Source organism: Eutrigla gurnardus (assembly GCF_963514095.1).
Source record: "Eutrigla gurnardus genome assembly, chromosome: 23".
NCBI lineage: Eukaryota > Metazoa > Chordata > Actinopteri > Perciformes > Triglidae > Eutrigla > Eutrigla gurnardus.
Genome location: NC_139934.1, coordinates 4465778 through 4477963, shown reverse-complemented (window position 1 = coordinate 4477963; position 12186 = coordinate 4465778). Strand labels below are relative to the sequence as shown.

Here is a 12186-nt window from a genome sequence, read left to right as displayed (position 1 = left end):
AATAATAAAAATGATCATATAAATGCGATAGATTGTTATAGACTAAGCTACCCGGATAAAGTAAAAGACACTTACAGATTAATGCAACACTATTTAAAATCCAATATATGTATTGTTTCTGGAGTGAGCCAATTCCCATAATGAGTGAATATATTTACTGCGTATCAGGTAAGAATCCGTTTGTGTGAAACGAAACAGAAACGGTGGAGGATTAGAAGAGACGCAGATACGAGCCGCAGATCACCGGGAGGCGGAGGAGCGTCCACACGCACGGTAAGCGCGCGACCTGAATTTAGGCATAAATGATTTTGTATTTATAAATACCTATCATCATCACCATTATTATTATTATTGATTGTATTTGAACAATTTTTGAATAAATAATATATAACTTAAAATATAACGTAATATGTAACGTAATATATATTTGTAATGTTTTTCACATGCTTGATTCAATTCCTTATACTCATCTCTACATAATAATAATAATAATAAATATAAATACATGTCTCTCTCTCTCTCTCTCTCTCTCTCTCTCTCTCTCTCTCTCTCTCTCTCTCTCTCTCTCTCACACACACACACACACACACACACACACACACACACACACACACACACACACACTTCCTTTTATCAATAAAGTTTGATCTACTTGCGACACCGACGAGGTTTTTCCTCGGAGGTTATATCAAACTTTCTTCAGTGAAGATTTTTTTTACTTCCTGGATCCGCCTGTGTCTGTATTCAACAACAGGAAATAGTCGATACTACACGATGTACCGTAGAGCGCCACTAGAGGGCGACTAACCACCGTCTGATCTCATACACCCAGGTTGCAATAAATAATCAAATAAAGAAATTATAAATATGATGATCAATAAAAAAAACGACAATAAAAAAAAGAACAAAATGTGACACAATGTGAAACAAACAGCTTAATAGCTTGGTATATTTATGAGGAAAAAACACACAAAAATATATAGATACTGCCATTTCTGAGAGTTCTGCATTTGTTACTAATAGTAATAATAATTATAATGACTGTGACAATAATGTTCATATCTTTGCAGACTCAACAAATCCGACATGAGCATGCAGACGTGCCACTGCGGTTGGTCCAAGGTGACGTCTTACCAGGGCCTGAGGACTCACCAGGGAAAGAAGGGATGCACGCCGAAGGGAGTGAACATCCCCGAGAGTGAACTATTCAGATATGCTCCGATCAGAGAGCCTTCGAGGAGTTTCTTCCTCCCTCCCTTCCAGTCTGGTGAGGAGACGTGTTCATCACCTTGTGTCTCAATTCACCTGCTGCATGTGTGTCTTAAAAAAACATCAACCAGAATTCTTTTTTATTTTAATTATCGTTTTCAGACGATCAACAGCTCAACATCGAACGTGCTATCAAAGAGTTACAACAAACGGACGACTGGCCGACTGACTGGAGCGCTCCAGTTAAGAAGGAGGTATCATTCAAGCAAACTAAATAACATTTATATAATTCAGGACAAAACATTTTGAATTTTGAATGATGAGCACATATTTTTTTTTTTTTTTTTTTTTAAACAAAACGTGTTTTGATTAATTCATGCATCTCCACCTTCCCTCTTGTCTTTTGTCCGGAATGCCTTTGCAGATGATCTTCGGCAGCCCGGCAGCGACGGACGCTAACAGATCACGTACGCATTCTAATTTGAATATATATTTATAACTAGAAGTAACACAAAGCAGCTGTGTTTAACGATGACCTTGCTCTTTTTTTCCTACAGTTCAGGAAACTCAACGGAACTTTCTGCCAATGGCCACAAAATCGGAAACAACTCAGCCAACGTTTGTTTTACCCAGTTTGTCAAAGGTAAAAACAGACTTCTGTAAAAAAAAAAAAATAGTGTCGTGGAACATATTGAGTAAAAACCTGTAAAATGTCCCCCCCTTTTGTTCCCGGACAGCCTGTGATGTCACAGGTCATCATCACCCAGAAGAACGCTGAACCTGCCGAAGTCGCCGTGAAGGAGGCTAACAGATCACGTACGCATTCTAATTTGAATATATATTTATAACTAGAAGTAACACAAAGCAGCTGTGTTTAATGATGACCTTGCTCTTTTTTTCCTACAGTTCAGGAAACTCAACAAAGCTTTCTGCCAACGGCCACAAAAACAGAAACAACTCATTCAGAGTTTGATCTTTTCAGTTTTTCCCAGGTAAAAACAGACTTCTGTAAAAAAAAAAAAAAATTATAATATCTATAATTCAAGGTGAAGTATACAGCTAACTGTTAAAGCAATTTCAGTAGCTAATCTGTCAATCAGCAGGTAGCCCCGCCCCCAAAAGCATCCCCTGCTTTCTGGTCTGGTGGACTCTAAATGGACCATAATGTACTAAATGAACATCATGCTGGATTGAAGAAGACTTGAAACTAGAGATTGAGACATAAACTCATGTTTACAATGTTTACTGAGACAATACATCAAGAGAGAAGTAGGACCATTTTCTCATAGACTTCTATACAACCAGAGAGGAGTCGCCCCCTGGTGGCCAGCAGAGAGAAGTAGGACCATTTTCTCATAGACTTCTATACAACCAGAGAGGAGTCGCCCCCTGGTGGCCAGCAGAGAGAAGTAGGACCATTTTCTCATAGACTTCTATACAACCAGAGAGGAGTCGCCCCCTGGTGGCCAGCAGAGAGAAGTAGGACCATTTTCTCATAGACTTCTATACAACCAGAGAGGAGTCGCCCCCTGGTGGCCAGCAGAAATAATGCCGATTTAAGGCACTTTAGCTTTGGCTTCACTGTTCAGAACCAGAGGTTGCTGCCTTGGGTTTCAACATATTTTAAATGTCATATGCATTTTTAATGCTTTTTAAAATATGGTCTAAACCTTGGCTACACGTAGCCGAACACATCTTGGTCTAGATGAGAGCTAAAGCACAGAGGCGAGGTTAAAACGATGTCTGGTGTCATGAGTGATCTGGAAAAGTTAGCCAATCTTTGTTGTGTAAAACCTGTAAAATCTTGTCTTTCGCTTTTCTCCGCACAGCCTTTGAAGATGGTCTTCGGCAGCCAGGCAAATCCTGCGACTGCAGGTGTCGCAGCGAATGAGCCTAACGGATCAGGTACGCATTCTAATTTGAATATATATTCATAACTAGAAGTAAAACAAAGCAGCTGTGTTTAACAATGGCCTTGCTCTTTTTTTCCTACAGTTCAGGAAACTCAAAGGAACTTTCTGCCAACGGCCACAAAATCAGAAACAACTCAGCCAACGTTTGTTTTACCCAGTTTGTCAAAGGTAAAAACAAACTTCTGTAAAAAAAAAAAAAAAAAATAGTGTCGTGGAACATATTGAGTAAAAACCTGTAAAATGTCCCCCCCCTTTTGTTCCCGGACAGCCTGTGATGTCACAGGTCATCATCACCCAGAAGAACCCTGAACCTGCCAAAGTCGCCGTGAAGGAGGCTAACAGATCACGTACGCATTCTAATTTGAATATATATTTATAACTAGAAGTAAAACAAAGCAGCTGTGTTTAACAATGACCTTGCTCTTTTTTCCTACAGTTCAGGAAACTCAACAGAACTTTCTGCCAAAATCAGAAACAACTCATTCAGCGTTTGATCTTTTGAGTTTTTCACAGGTAAAAACAGACTTCTGTAAAAAAAAAAAAAAAAACTAGTGTCGTGGAACATATTGAGTCAAAACCCGTAAAATGCCCCCCCTTTTGTTTCCGGACAGCCTGTGATGTCACCGGTCATCATCACCCAGAAGAACCCTGAACCTGCCAAAGTCGCCGTGAAGAAGACGGACAGATCACGTATGCAACACAAACACAATCTGCAGACAAACAGATGATTTTTCAGCTGCTTCTTGCTTGAATGTGCCCGACTTCTTTCTCCCATAGCGTTTGAGACTCCGCCGCGCTACAGCACGCCACAGCTGACCGGAGGCAACGCCCGCAGAGCGCTCGATTTCCAATCGGCAGCGCAGGTGCAGCGGTTTCTTAACTTGTTTGAAATGTCCAGTTTTATCCTGTGAACTGCTTCGTGAGTAAAGATGTGTCAATTTGTACGATCATTTGGTCCTTTCCCCGTTTAGGTCTGGCAACTGCCCCTGGATCTTCCGATAACCGCGGCTCAGGAAACCCCAGCGGTCCGACCAAAGGAGAGCAAGGAAGACAAGGAACAAAAGGTACTACTTCAGCCAAAACTAGCGTTGCTGTTGTTTGGTCCAATGTGGAATCTTTAACTATCGGATTGATCGGCATGCAATCTGGGGCAGACATTCATGGTCCCCAGCCTACGAATCCTACTTAGTTTGCCGATCATCTGACTTCCATCAGGTTAAAGTTTTCCCCCATCCGGCGGAGGCATCCGGACGTCTAGATCGAATGACTTTTGTACGGATTCATGGTTACAGATGTTACATCCTACGAGAGACTACGATGTTTGCACACTAAGACGAGTACTTTTTCTGTTTGATTCCAGGTGTGGCAAGACAGGATCCGAGCCAATCTACAGCAGAAGATCCAGGCGAGACAGCAGAAGATCGCCGAAGTCAAATCGTCCGTTAAAGACTGCAAGGTTAGCTGCGTTGCATTTTAAATGTTTCTTCCCCACTTCGATTTTTATCTGTTAACGTAACACCGTGACCGTTTGTTTCTCTCTCAGTGCGACTTGGACGCCGAATGGGTGGAGATCAACGACGTGTTCTCCCAGGCAATGAGGGTCGTGGAGGACGCCCGGCAGAAGGCCCTCCAACCTCTGGAGGACAGGTGGGTCACTGGGATTATAGGCGACGATGCATCACCGCCGCGGTTTCAGGTCATCGGCGAATAAAAACGACCGCCGTGCGTTACTTTTAGGAGACAGAGAGTGAAGAGAGACGCTCGCGATCTGGTCCAGACGCTGCAAACGGAGATCGACAAACTCAAAAAGAGCATCGACGAGTTGGACAAAAATCCAGACCTGCAGGTGGGACATCCGAGCTTTTCAGGGCATTATTCAGATTTTATTCTGCGTATTTTTCCACTTGTTGATTTGTTCGACTTATTGAACAGGCGTCTCCTCTGACGGACGAAACATGCGACCTCGCCGTTGACACCTCGCTCTCCTTCGGGTCCCTGAGGGCCACGACATCGAACATGATGCAACGGATTCACCAGGAACTGGAAAAACTCTCTTCCGTCGGTGAGCACTTTATTTACTTTTTAGGTGCATTTAATTTATAGTCACTTTGTTTTTTTTTTACTGTTGTTTTTTTATTTTCATTTGAATTCTCTCATGTTATTTATTCTTCCACAGAACTCAGGAGGATGCCTACGTTTGCAGGTGCGTGACTCTGAACATTTAAGGAAAATGGAAGAAATAAAAGTGGTGGTCGTGGTTTTACAGCTTCAGGCAGAAAGCCGGGACTTTAATTAAAATCGCAGTTTGGTGACGATGAAAAAGCAAACTGACTTCAGGGTGACAAATGAAGAGGCGCCGCCCGAGCCCGGCCGCTTTTCTACGTGTCCTAATTGGTTGATTGGGACAGCAGGTGGGAGATAATTAGTGTCATTCGGGCAGAAAATAAAGACAGATTCTGAAATCTGAGGAGGTCATAAACAAAATAAATCAGAAATCATATGCATGTACAAAAAAGAAAGTTAAAAATGTGATTTCTATCATGAATATTATGGAGAAGATTGGTAAAATTGTCAAATTTGTAACATTTGTACATTTTTGTTAAATTTGTTACGTCATATTTCAAAATGTTATCCTGCCTGTAATAAAGTTGGTAGAAAATAAATAAATAAATAAATAATAATAATAATAATAATAATAATATCCATGAGAAATCAACCGTAGTGATTACTTTATGTACAGTTAAATGTGACAGAAATTCCTTTTTTAATTATACTTGCTCGTGATATTAAAATAAAATAAAACACTTCTGTCTGTTATCTGGTTAGTTTCTCCCTGAATGACGCTCATTATCTCCCACCTGTTGTTCCAATTATCCAATTAAGCCACGCCCCCGAGGGAATGTAGAAAAGGACCACCCTTGGGCGTCGCTTCTTCATTTGTTACCCTGGAGAAGACCTGCCAAGCTTACGAGCACTTTTCTGTGTCACCCATTTGAACTTTGAACTGTATTGTTTAGAAGAAAACCCCTTGAGATGCATCATTTGGTTTTCAAGGTTGTTCCTTGAAACCCAGGACAAAAACAACACAACAACACAACACAAGACGTTCACACTTGCTAAAGCTCTCAACCCCCTATTGACAAGGAGGAAAACCTCCATATATAATGCATTTATCCACAATTATGAAGAGGCAAGAGAAAAATATAGAAATTAAAGAAATAAGTACCAAAAAGTACACCAACTATTTGCTTGCAAGTAAATAAAAAGATGTTTGAAGGAGTACCAGGGGCGATCCTAGGAACAGAGCTTTAGGGGTGCCGAGCACCCAATGATCCCAAAACATGTCCCATTTAAAAAAGAAAAACATATATATATATTTGGACTATCATTCCCACATCTGAGAATGAAGAACATCAGATATTTGGGGTTAGGGGAAATCACTGGGTGCTGGGATGGTAAAGCACCCCAAAAAGGCTGGATACGCCTTTGAGGAGTACCAAGAAGTAGCGGATCTTAAAGATCCAGGTATGACACTCATCCATCATGATTCTCTTTCCACTGCAGTGGATGTAAAGCTGGATCCAACCTCTGCGCACCCCTGGCTGGTTCTGTCCCCAGATGGGAAGACTGTGAGGGATGGAGGGAAGAACCAGAGGGTCCCCGACGCTACGCAGAGGTTTGACATGTTCGGCAGCATCCTGGGCCTGAACAGGTTGACCTCCGGTAGGTCCTACTGGGAGGTGGAGGTTGCCGACAAGACGGGCTGGGACCTGGGCGTGGCGAGACGCGGCGCAAACCGGAAAGGGAAGCTCGCCCTGACGCCGAGCGGCGGCTACTGGGTCGCCGTGCATTATCAGGGCGACAAGTACGCGGCCCTGGCGAAGCCGCCCGTCAGCCTTGCCCTGCCGGAGAGGCCTCGGCGGGTCGGGGTCTTCGTGGACTACGAGGAGGGCCTGGTGTCCTTCTACGACGTGACGGCTCGCTCTCACATCCACTCGTTTACAGAGTGTTCGTTCGGCGGCGAGATTTTGCCGTATTTCAGCCCTCACCTGAAAGAAAAGGAGAAAAACTCTCAGCCTCTGGTCATCTCCGCCGTGGCGAAGCAGTGGTAGCTCTGCTGAGCTGTACTGCGGCATCATGGGGGTTTTCTGGTCATCTAAGCTCTTCAGGGATTGTTGACACACCGATGATTTCTTCTTTTTTTGCTAGTTTAAATGTGCTGTACATTTTTCCGTTAACATACTACTTCTGTATCTATATCACATCATGGAAATGGAAGTAAAAGTGAAAGTAAGAAAAATGTCCCCTGTGACTGTTACACTAGTCTATATTATATCATTAGATTATTAGCACTCATACCTTCATGTATAATCTCTATTTTACTTTTGAAGTTGTTTTTAAAATCTATTATATTTTGTTGTTTTTTCTGACTGCAGCTCATTATTCTCATTATTGATTAATCTGACAATCATTTTCTTTTTAATCGATTGACTGTTTGCTTTGTAAAAATTCTGAAAATTGTGAGAAATTGTGCCCAAAGTGACACCTTCACAATGTTATTTTTTGGGGTCCAAACCCCAAACCTCCTAAATAATTACAAAAACAATTAAATTGATTTAAAGGAAAAGGCAGCAAATATTCACATTTGAGAAACTATAGTACAAATAGTTCAAATTAATTATATGGCAAGTGACCTATGTTTTCTTTTCTGATTGTACATTATTCATTATTTTGTAAAGAAAGTGAAGCTGTCAAATAATTGACAATTGACATATATTCTATAGCGGACCAGAATATATAGAATATAAAGTGGCATCATAACAAAGTAGTAGATGTACTTTGTTATTTAACTGTACATCAACACCGTCCACTTCCTTTTATTGAAACAGTTTTTTACAGATCCTCATATATCTGTTCATCTGTCAGCCTGCCGTTACGTACAACGTAGTCGGATCTTCTGGTGAAACCGATCTCACCGGCATTACAACCTGTTTTCACCATATGAAGTGAGAGTATATGAATGGAACTTACATTTGGGGAATATTTCTGTTTTTAATTTTTATTCTTCACTGGTTTGGTAAAAAAAAATAAAAATAAAAGAATAAAACAATCACATCAGACTGTGACGTTAATACAACACTGCAAGTTCATAAAGACTTTAGAGAGAGTTTATTAATCCTTTACTTTTGTTGGGATCTACTTCAATGCCATCATGTTCTTTTCTTTTTACATGCCTGGGGGCAGCCAGAAGCCTCTTGCTTACATTTCCATTTTTTATTATGTATTTTTTTTTACATAATCCTTAAACAATTATTGTGGAAAAATGAATCTGCCCAATAAAGATCAACAACCAGGATCAGCTTTTTCTCCGAGGTTTATTCGACAAAGTATTTTCATCTGCAGACAAAAATAGTTCGCCCCTGCCTTCTCATGCAAAAGCTCGGAGTCACCAATATCTAAATCTAAGTGTTGAGCCCCACCTGGTTTGGCCCGTTCCACCTCCGTGATCGCCAAGATTTCCTTCTGAGATCTCGGACCACGACCCAGTCACATGGCTCCAGGTTATGCAGCTTTTGTGTGGTGGGTGTCGGCAGTGCGTCTTTCACCTTTAAACCCTCATGATACTCGGAGGTGGGGTCGTACGTTTGTCTCCACTCGGTTGCATCGATGCATTTTTTTCAAGGTTCCAGGTTTTGTTGCTCCCCTCTTTTGATCAAGGAAACAAACGGGAACTGCGGCACTTGGAACGAAATATCAGACAGGCACAAAAAGATTACACATCGTGCATCATTCCAATACAGATAAAGCAGTTTTAGGTTGTCACACAAGCTGTCCAAACCATGTTTGTTCAAATAGTTCGTCTTTCTCTGAGGAGACGTGTGCAGCACAATACAAGTCTGTGTGGTGCATGACATCAGCGTGTGTGTGTGTGTGTGTGTGTGTTTGTTATTGCGGTGAGGTCTGGGTGTGGAAGGTGCCGCTGATACTAATAAGTTATTTCTGTGCCAAAGGAAGTGAGAAAGGCTTGATTGTGTGAAACATTTCTGAGTATGGTGTTGATTGTGTGAAACATTTCTGAGTATGGTGAGGCCTTCTGGCCCTGAGTTTATGTTTACGCCTAAAACACACTCATGCTGGAGGATGTTGCAGGCAGCAGAATGTTCTCTGCGGCTTCGCCAGACCCTGTCACGTTGGTCACATGTGCTCAGGGTGAACCAGCTCTCATCCATGAAGCAAAGGCCCTATTTGTGGACGTCGGGCCCTCAAACCACCCTCATGGAGTCGATTTGGACTGTTTGAGTTGAAACTTGAACATCAGTGGCCTGCTGGAGGTCATTTTGTAGGGCTCTGGCAGTGCTCCTCCTGTTCCTCTGTGCACAAATGAGCAGATATTGGTCCTGCTGTTGGCTTGTTGTCCTTCTTCGGCCCCCTCCACGTCTCCTAGTGTACTGGCCTGTCTCCTGGAATCTCCTCCAGCCTCTTGACACTGTGCTGGGGGACACCGCAAACCTTCTTGTCACAGTGTGCATTAATGTGCCATCCTGGATGAGTTGCACTAACTGTTCAACTTCTGTGGGTTGGAGAAACCGCCTCATGCTACCTCTAGTGGTGCAAACACTGCCAAAATTCAAAAAAGAAAAAAATCTGAAGAACGGCTGAGAACAGCCAACAACAACAAAATGAAGTCTTTGGAGTGGCCTAGTCAAAGTCCTGACCTGAATCCTATTGAGATGCTGTGGCATGACCTCAAAAAGGCGGTTCATGCTCGAAAACCCTCCAATAAGGTTTAATTACAACGACTGTGCAAAGAGGAGTGGGACAAAATTCCTCCACAGTGCTGTAAAAGACTCATTGCAAGTCATCGCAAACGCTTGATGGCTGTTGCTGCTGCTAAGGGTGGCCCAACCAGTTATTAGGTTTAGAGGGCAAATACTTTTTTCACATAGGGCAATGTTTGGATTTTTCTTTTTTCTCCCTTAATAGAAAACTTAATTTAAAAACTGCATTTTGTGTTTACTTGCGTTATCCTTGCCTTTTATATGACAATTTGTTTGATGATCTGAAACATTTAAGTGTGACAAACATGCAAAAAAGAGGAAATCAGGAAGGGGGCAAATACTTTTTCACACCACTGTATCTCTGTGAATGAGGAAGAACCCTTTCTTATTTTCATACTTGTGGTGAAATGCTGCTACATATTTCTGTGAAAGAGAAAGACCCTTCCTTATCTTAAAGGAGAGGAAGGTTGTTAGATCAGTTGGTTTTGGTCCTCCTCAGACTGAACACAGCAACATTCACACGACTGGCCGATCAGAGCAGGTGAGGAAACCTCTTCATCGCTAACAAAAATGAATTCACAATATTATTAGAATCTCTTTTTGTCCAATTAGACTTTCATCCTTTCTTCCTCGCACTCTAGAGAAGATGAAGCTCGTCCTCTTCATCGCCATCATGTTCACACTTTCCCTTGTTCACGGGGTTTACAACAAACGTCGTCAGAAGAGCCACAATAAACGTTATCAGGTGAACTCCAACAAACGTTGTCAGAAGAGCAACAACAAAAGTTATCAGGAGAACTACAACAAACGTCCTCAGAAGAGCCACAATAAACGTTATCAGGTGAACAACAACAGACCTTGTCAGAGGAGCAACAACGGCATCGCTAAGTACAACAAGTTCCTTACTAATCACATCGTTCAGAAGGCCTTTAACAGAAGTTCGAAGTCCGAATGGGAAAAGTGAGTTAAAGGGTCTGACATCAACATTTTATATTGCTTCCATACAAATTCCTGACTTTTACATCACCCTACTGCTGTCTTTAAAGCATTAAGCATCATGAAACTAGGTGATCGATGCCAATTACTTTGCAGTTAATGATCTTGTTGTACAGGTACATCAGCGATATGGGACTCTGCAACAGACCAAAGCAGTCCTTCCTCAAGAGGTCGGATCAGGCCAGCATTAAGAAAATCTGTAACGGCAAAGGCCACCAGCTGAAGAACAAACGGAGTAACTTGTGCATCAGCGATTCAACCTTTGGGGTGTATGACCTCAAAGTCGACAACAATTGCAAAGTTACAAGTCTGGTGGAGAGCGATAAAAAAGTGATTGTTGCCTGTGATGTCATTGACAACCAATGTGTCCCTGTCCATTTCGAAAAGTTAGGAAATCAACAACCAGACAATGCCAAGGTCTGCAAGCCTTAGAGGCTGGCAGGTTATAGGGACGGTTAGTTGACACTGGATCCCAGTTGTCAGGTTCGTTATTGACCCAAAGTCTTAAACCTCCAAGCTCAGCTAAAGAAAGCTTAGTTTTTTTGCTTCTGATTTTATTGTTAAACTACATTATATTCTCTGTCACATAGTTGAGGCTTGTCAGCATAAAAAACATTTTGAGAAATAAAAATAAAGATGAAAATGACATATTCAGCACGATTAAACAGAGAACACAAGTTACATTTAGTATTGGATATGTTATATATCAGATCTTACTGTTACTCTGTATGATCCCCTTGTTGTTAAAGTAATGTTCAACACATTTGTACGATTTCTAAATTCTTGTCATCGGGAACAGGATTTTTACTACAGTGTCACTGTAGTAAAAATCCTGTTTGGTTTGCATTTTTATGTTGGCAAATAAACTGCTTAAAGCTGCATCAATCAATGTTTTTGTAATTTCTTTTTTTTAATTTATTTTTTAGAACTTTCTATTTAAACATTTTAAGACATTTATAAGTAAATAAATTATAAAATGAATAAATAAATTAAAAGGGGAGAGAAGGAGGGGGAAATAAAATAAGAATAAATAAGAGTAGAGATGAATAAAATTAATTAATTAATAAAATGATTAACTAGATAAATAAAAATAAGTAATAAAACACACATACATCTATACATCATCCTACACATTTATGTATACACATACCTTCAAACATGAATATATAAATACCTATAATTAGATTAAGGTAAAGAGGTATATTAATGCGTAAAAATAATATATTAAAACAGGATAGTAAATTGACTGGCAGACAAAAATGTACATAATTATGATATTAACAATAGTA

The 12186-nt window shown here is 40.9% G+C and overlaps 1 protein-coding gene and 1 long non-coding RNA gene across 2 annotated transcripts; both read left to right on the top strand.

The window, feature by feature from the left end:
• The first annotated feature begins 192 nt into the window (after positions 1–192).
• On the top strand, positions 193–8476 carry LOC311008705 (uncharacterized protein). Its single transcript, XM_084002530.1, has 20 exons — positions 193–273; positions 1071–1267; positions 1372–1463; positions 1634–1676; positions 1767–1852; positions 1947–2025; positions 2116–2201; positions 3039–3114; positions 3205–3290; positions 3391–3469; positions 3559–3635; positions 3734–3812; positions 3900–3985; positions 4094–4186; positions 4483–4578; positions 4666–4769; positions 4860–4968; positions 5055–5184; positions 5299–5325; positions 6687–8476. Exons 2-20 carry the CDS (start codon positions 1087–1089, stop codon positions 7232–7234), a joined length of 2157 nt encoding a protein of 718 aa, XP_083858656.1. The 5' UTR covers positions 193–273; positions 1071–1086; the 3' UTR covers positions 7235–8476.
• Positions 8477–10565: 2089 nt separating this feature from the next.
• Positions 10566–11778, top strand: LOC311008746. Its single transcript, XR_014596555.1, has 2 exons — positions 10566–10861; positions 11014–11778. It is a non-coding gene; the product is annotated as an uncharacterized lncRNA (long non-coding RNA).
• Positions 11779–12186: the final 408 nt, after the last annotated feature.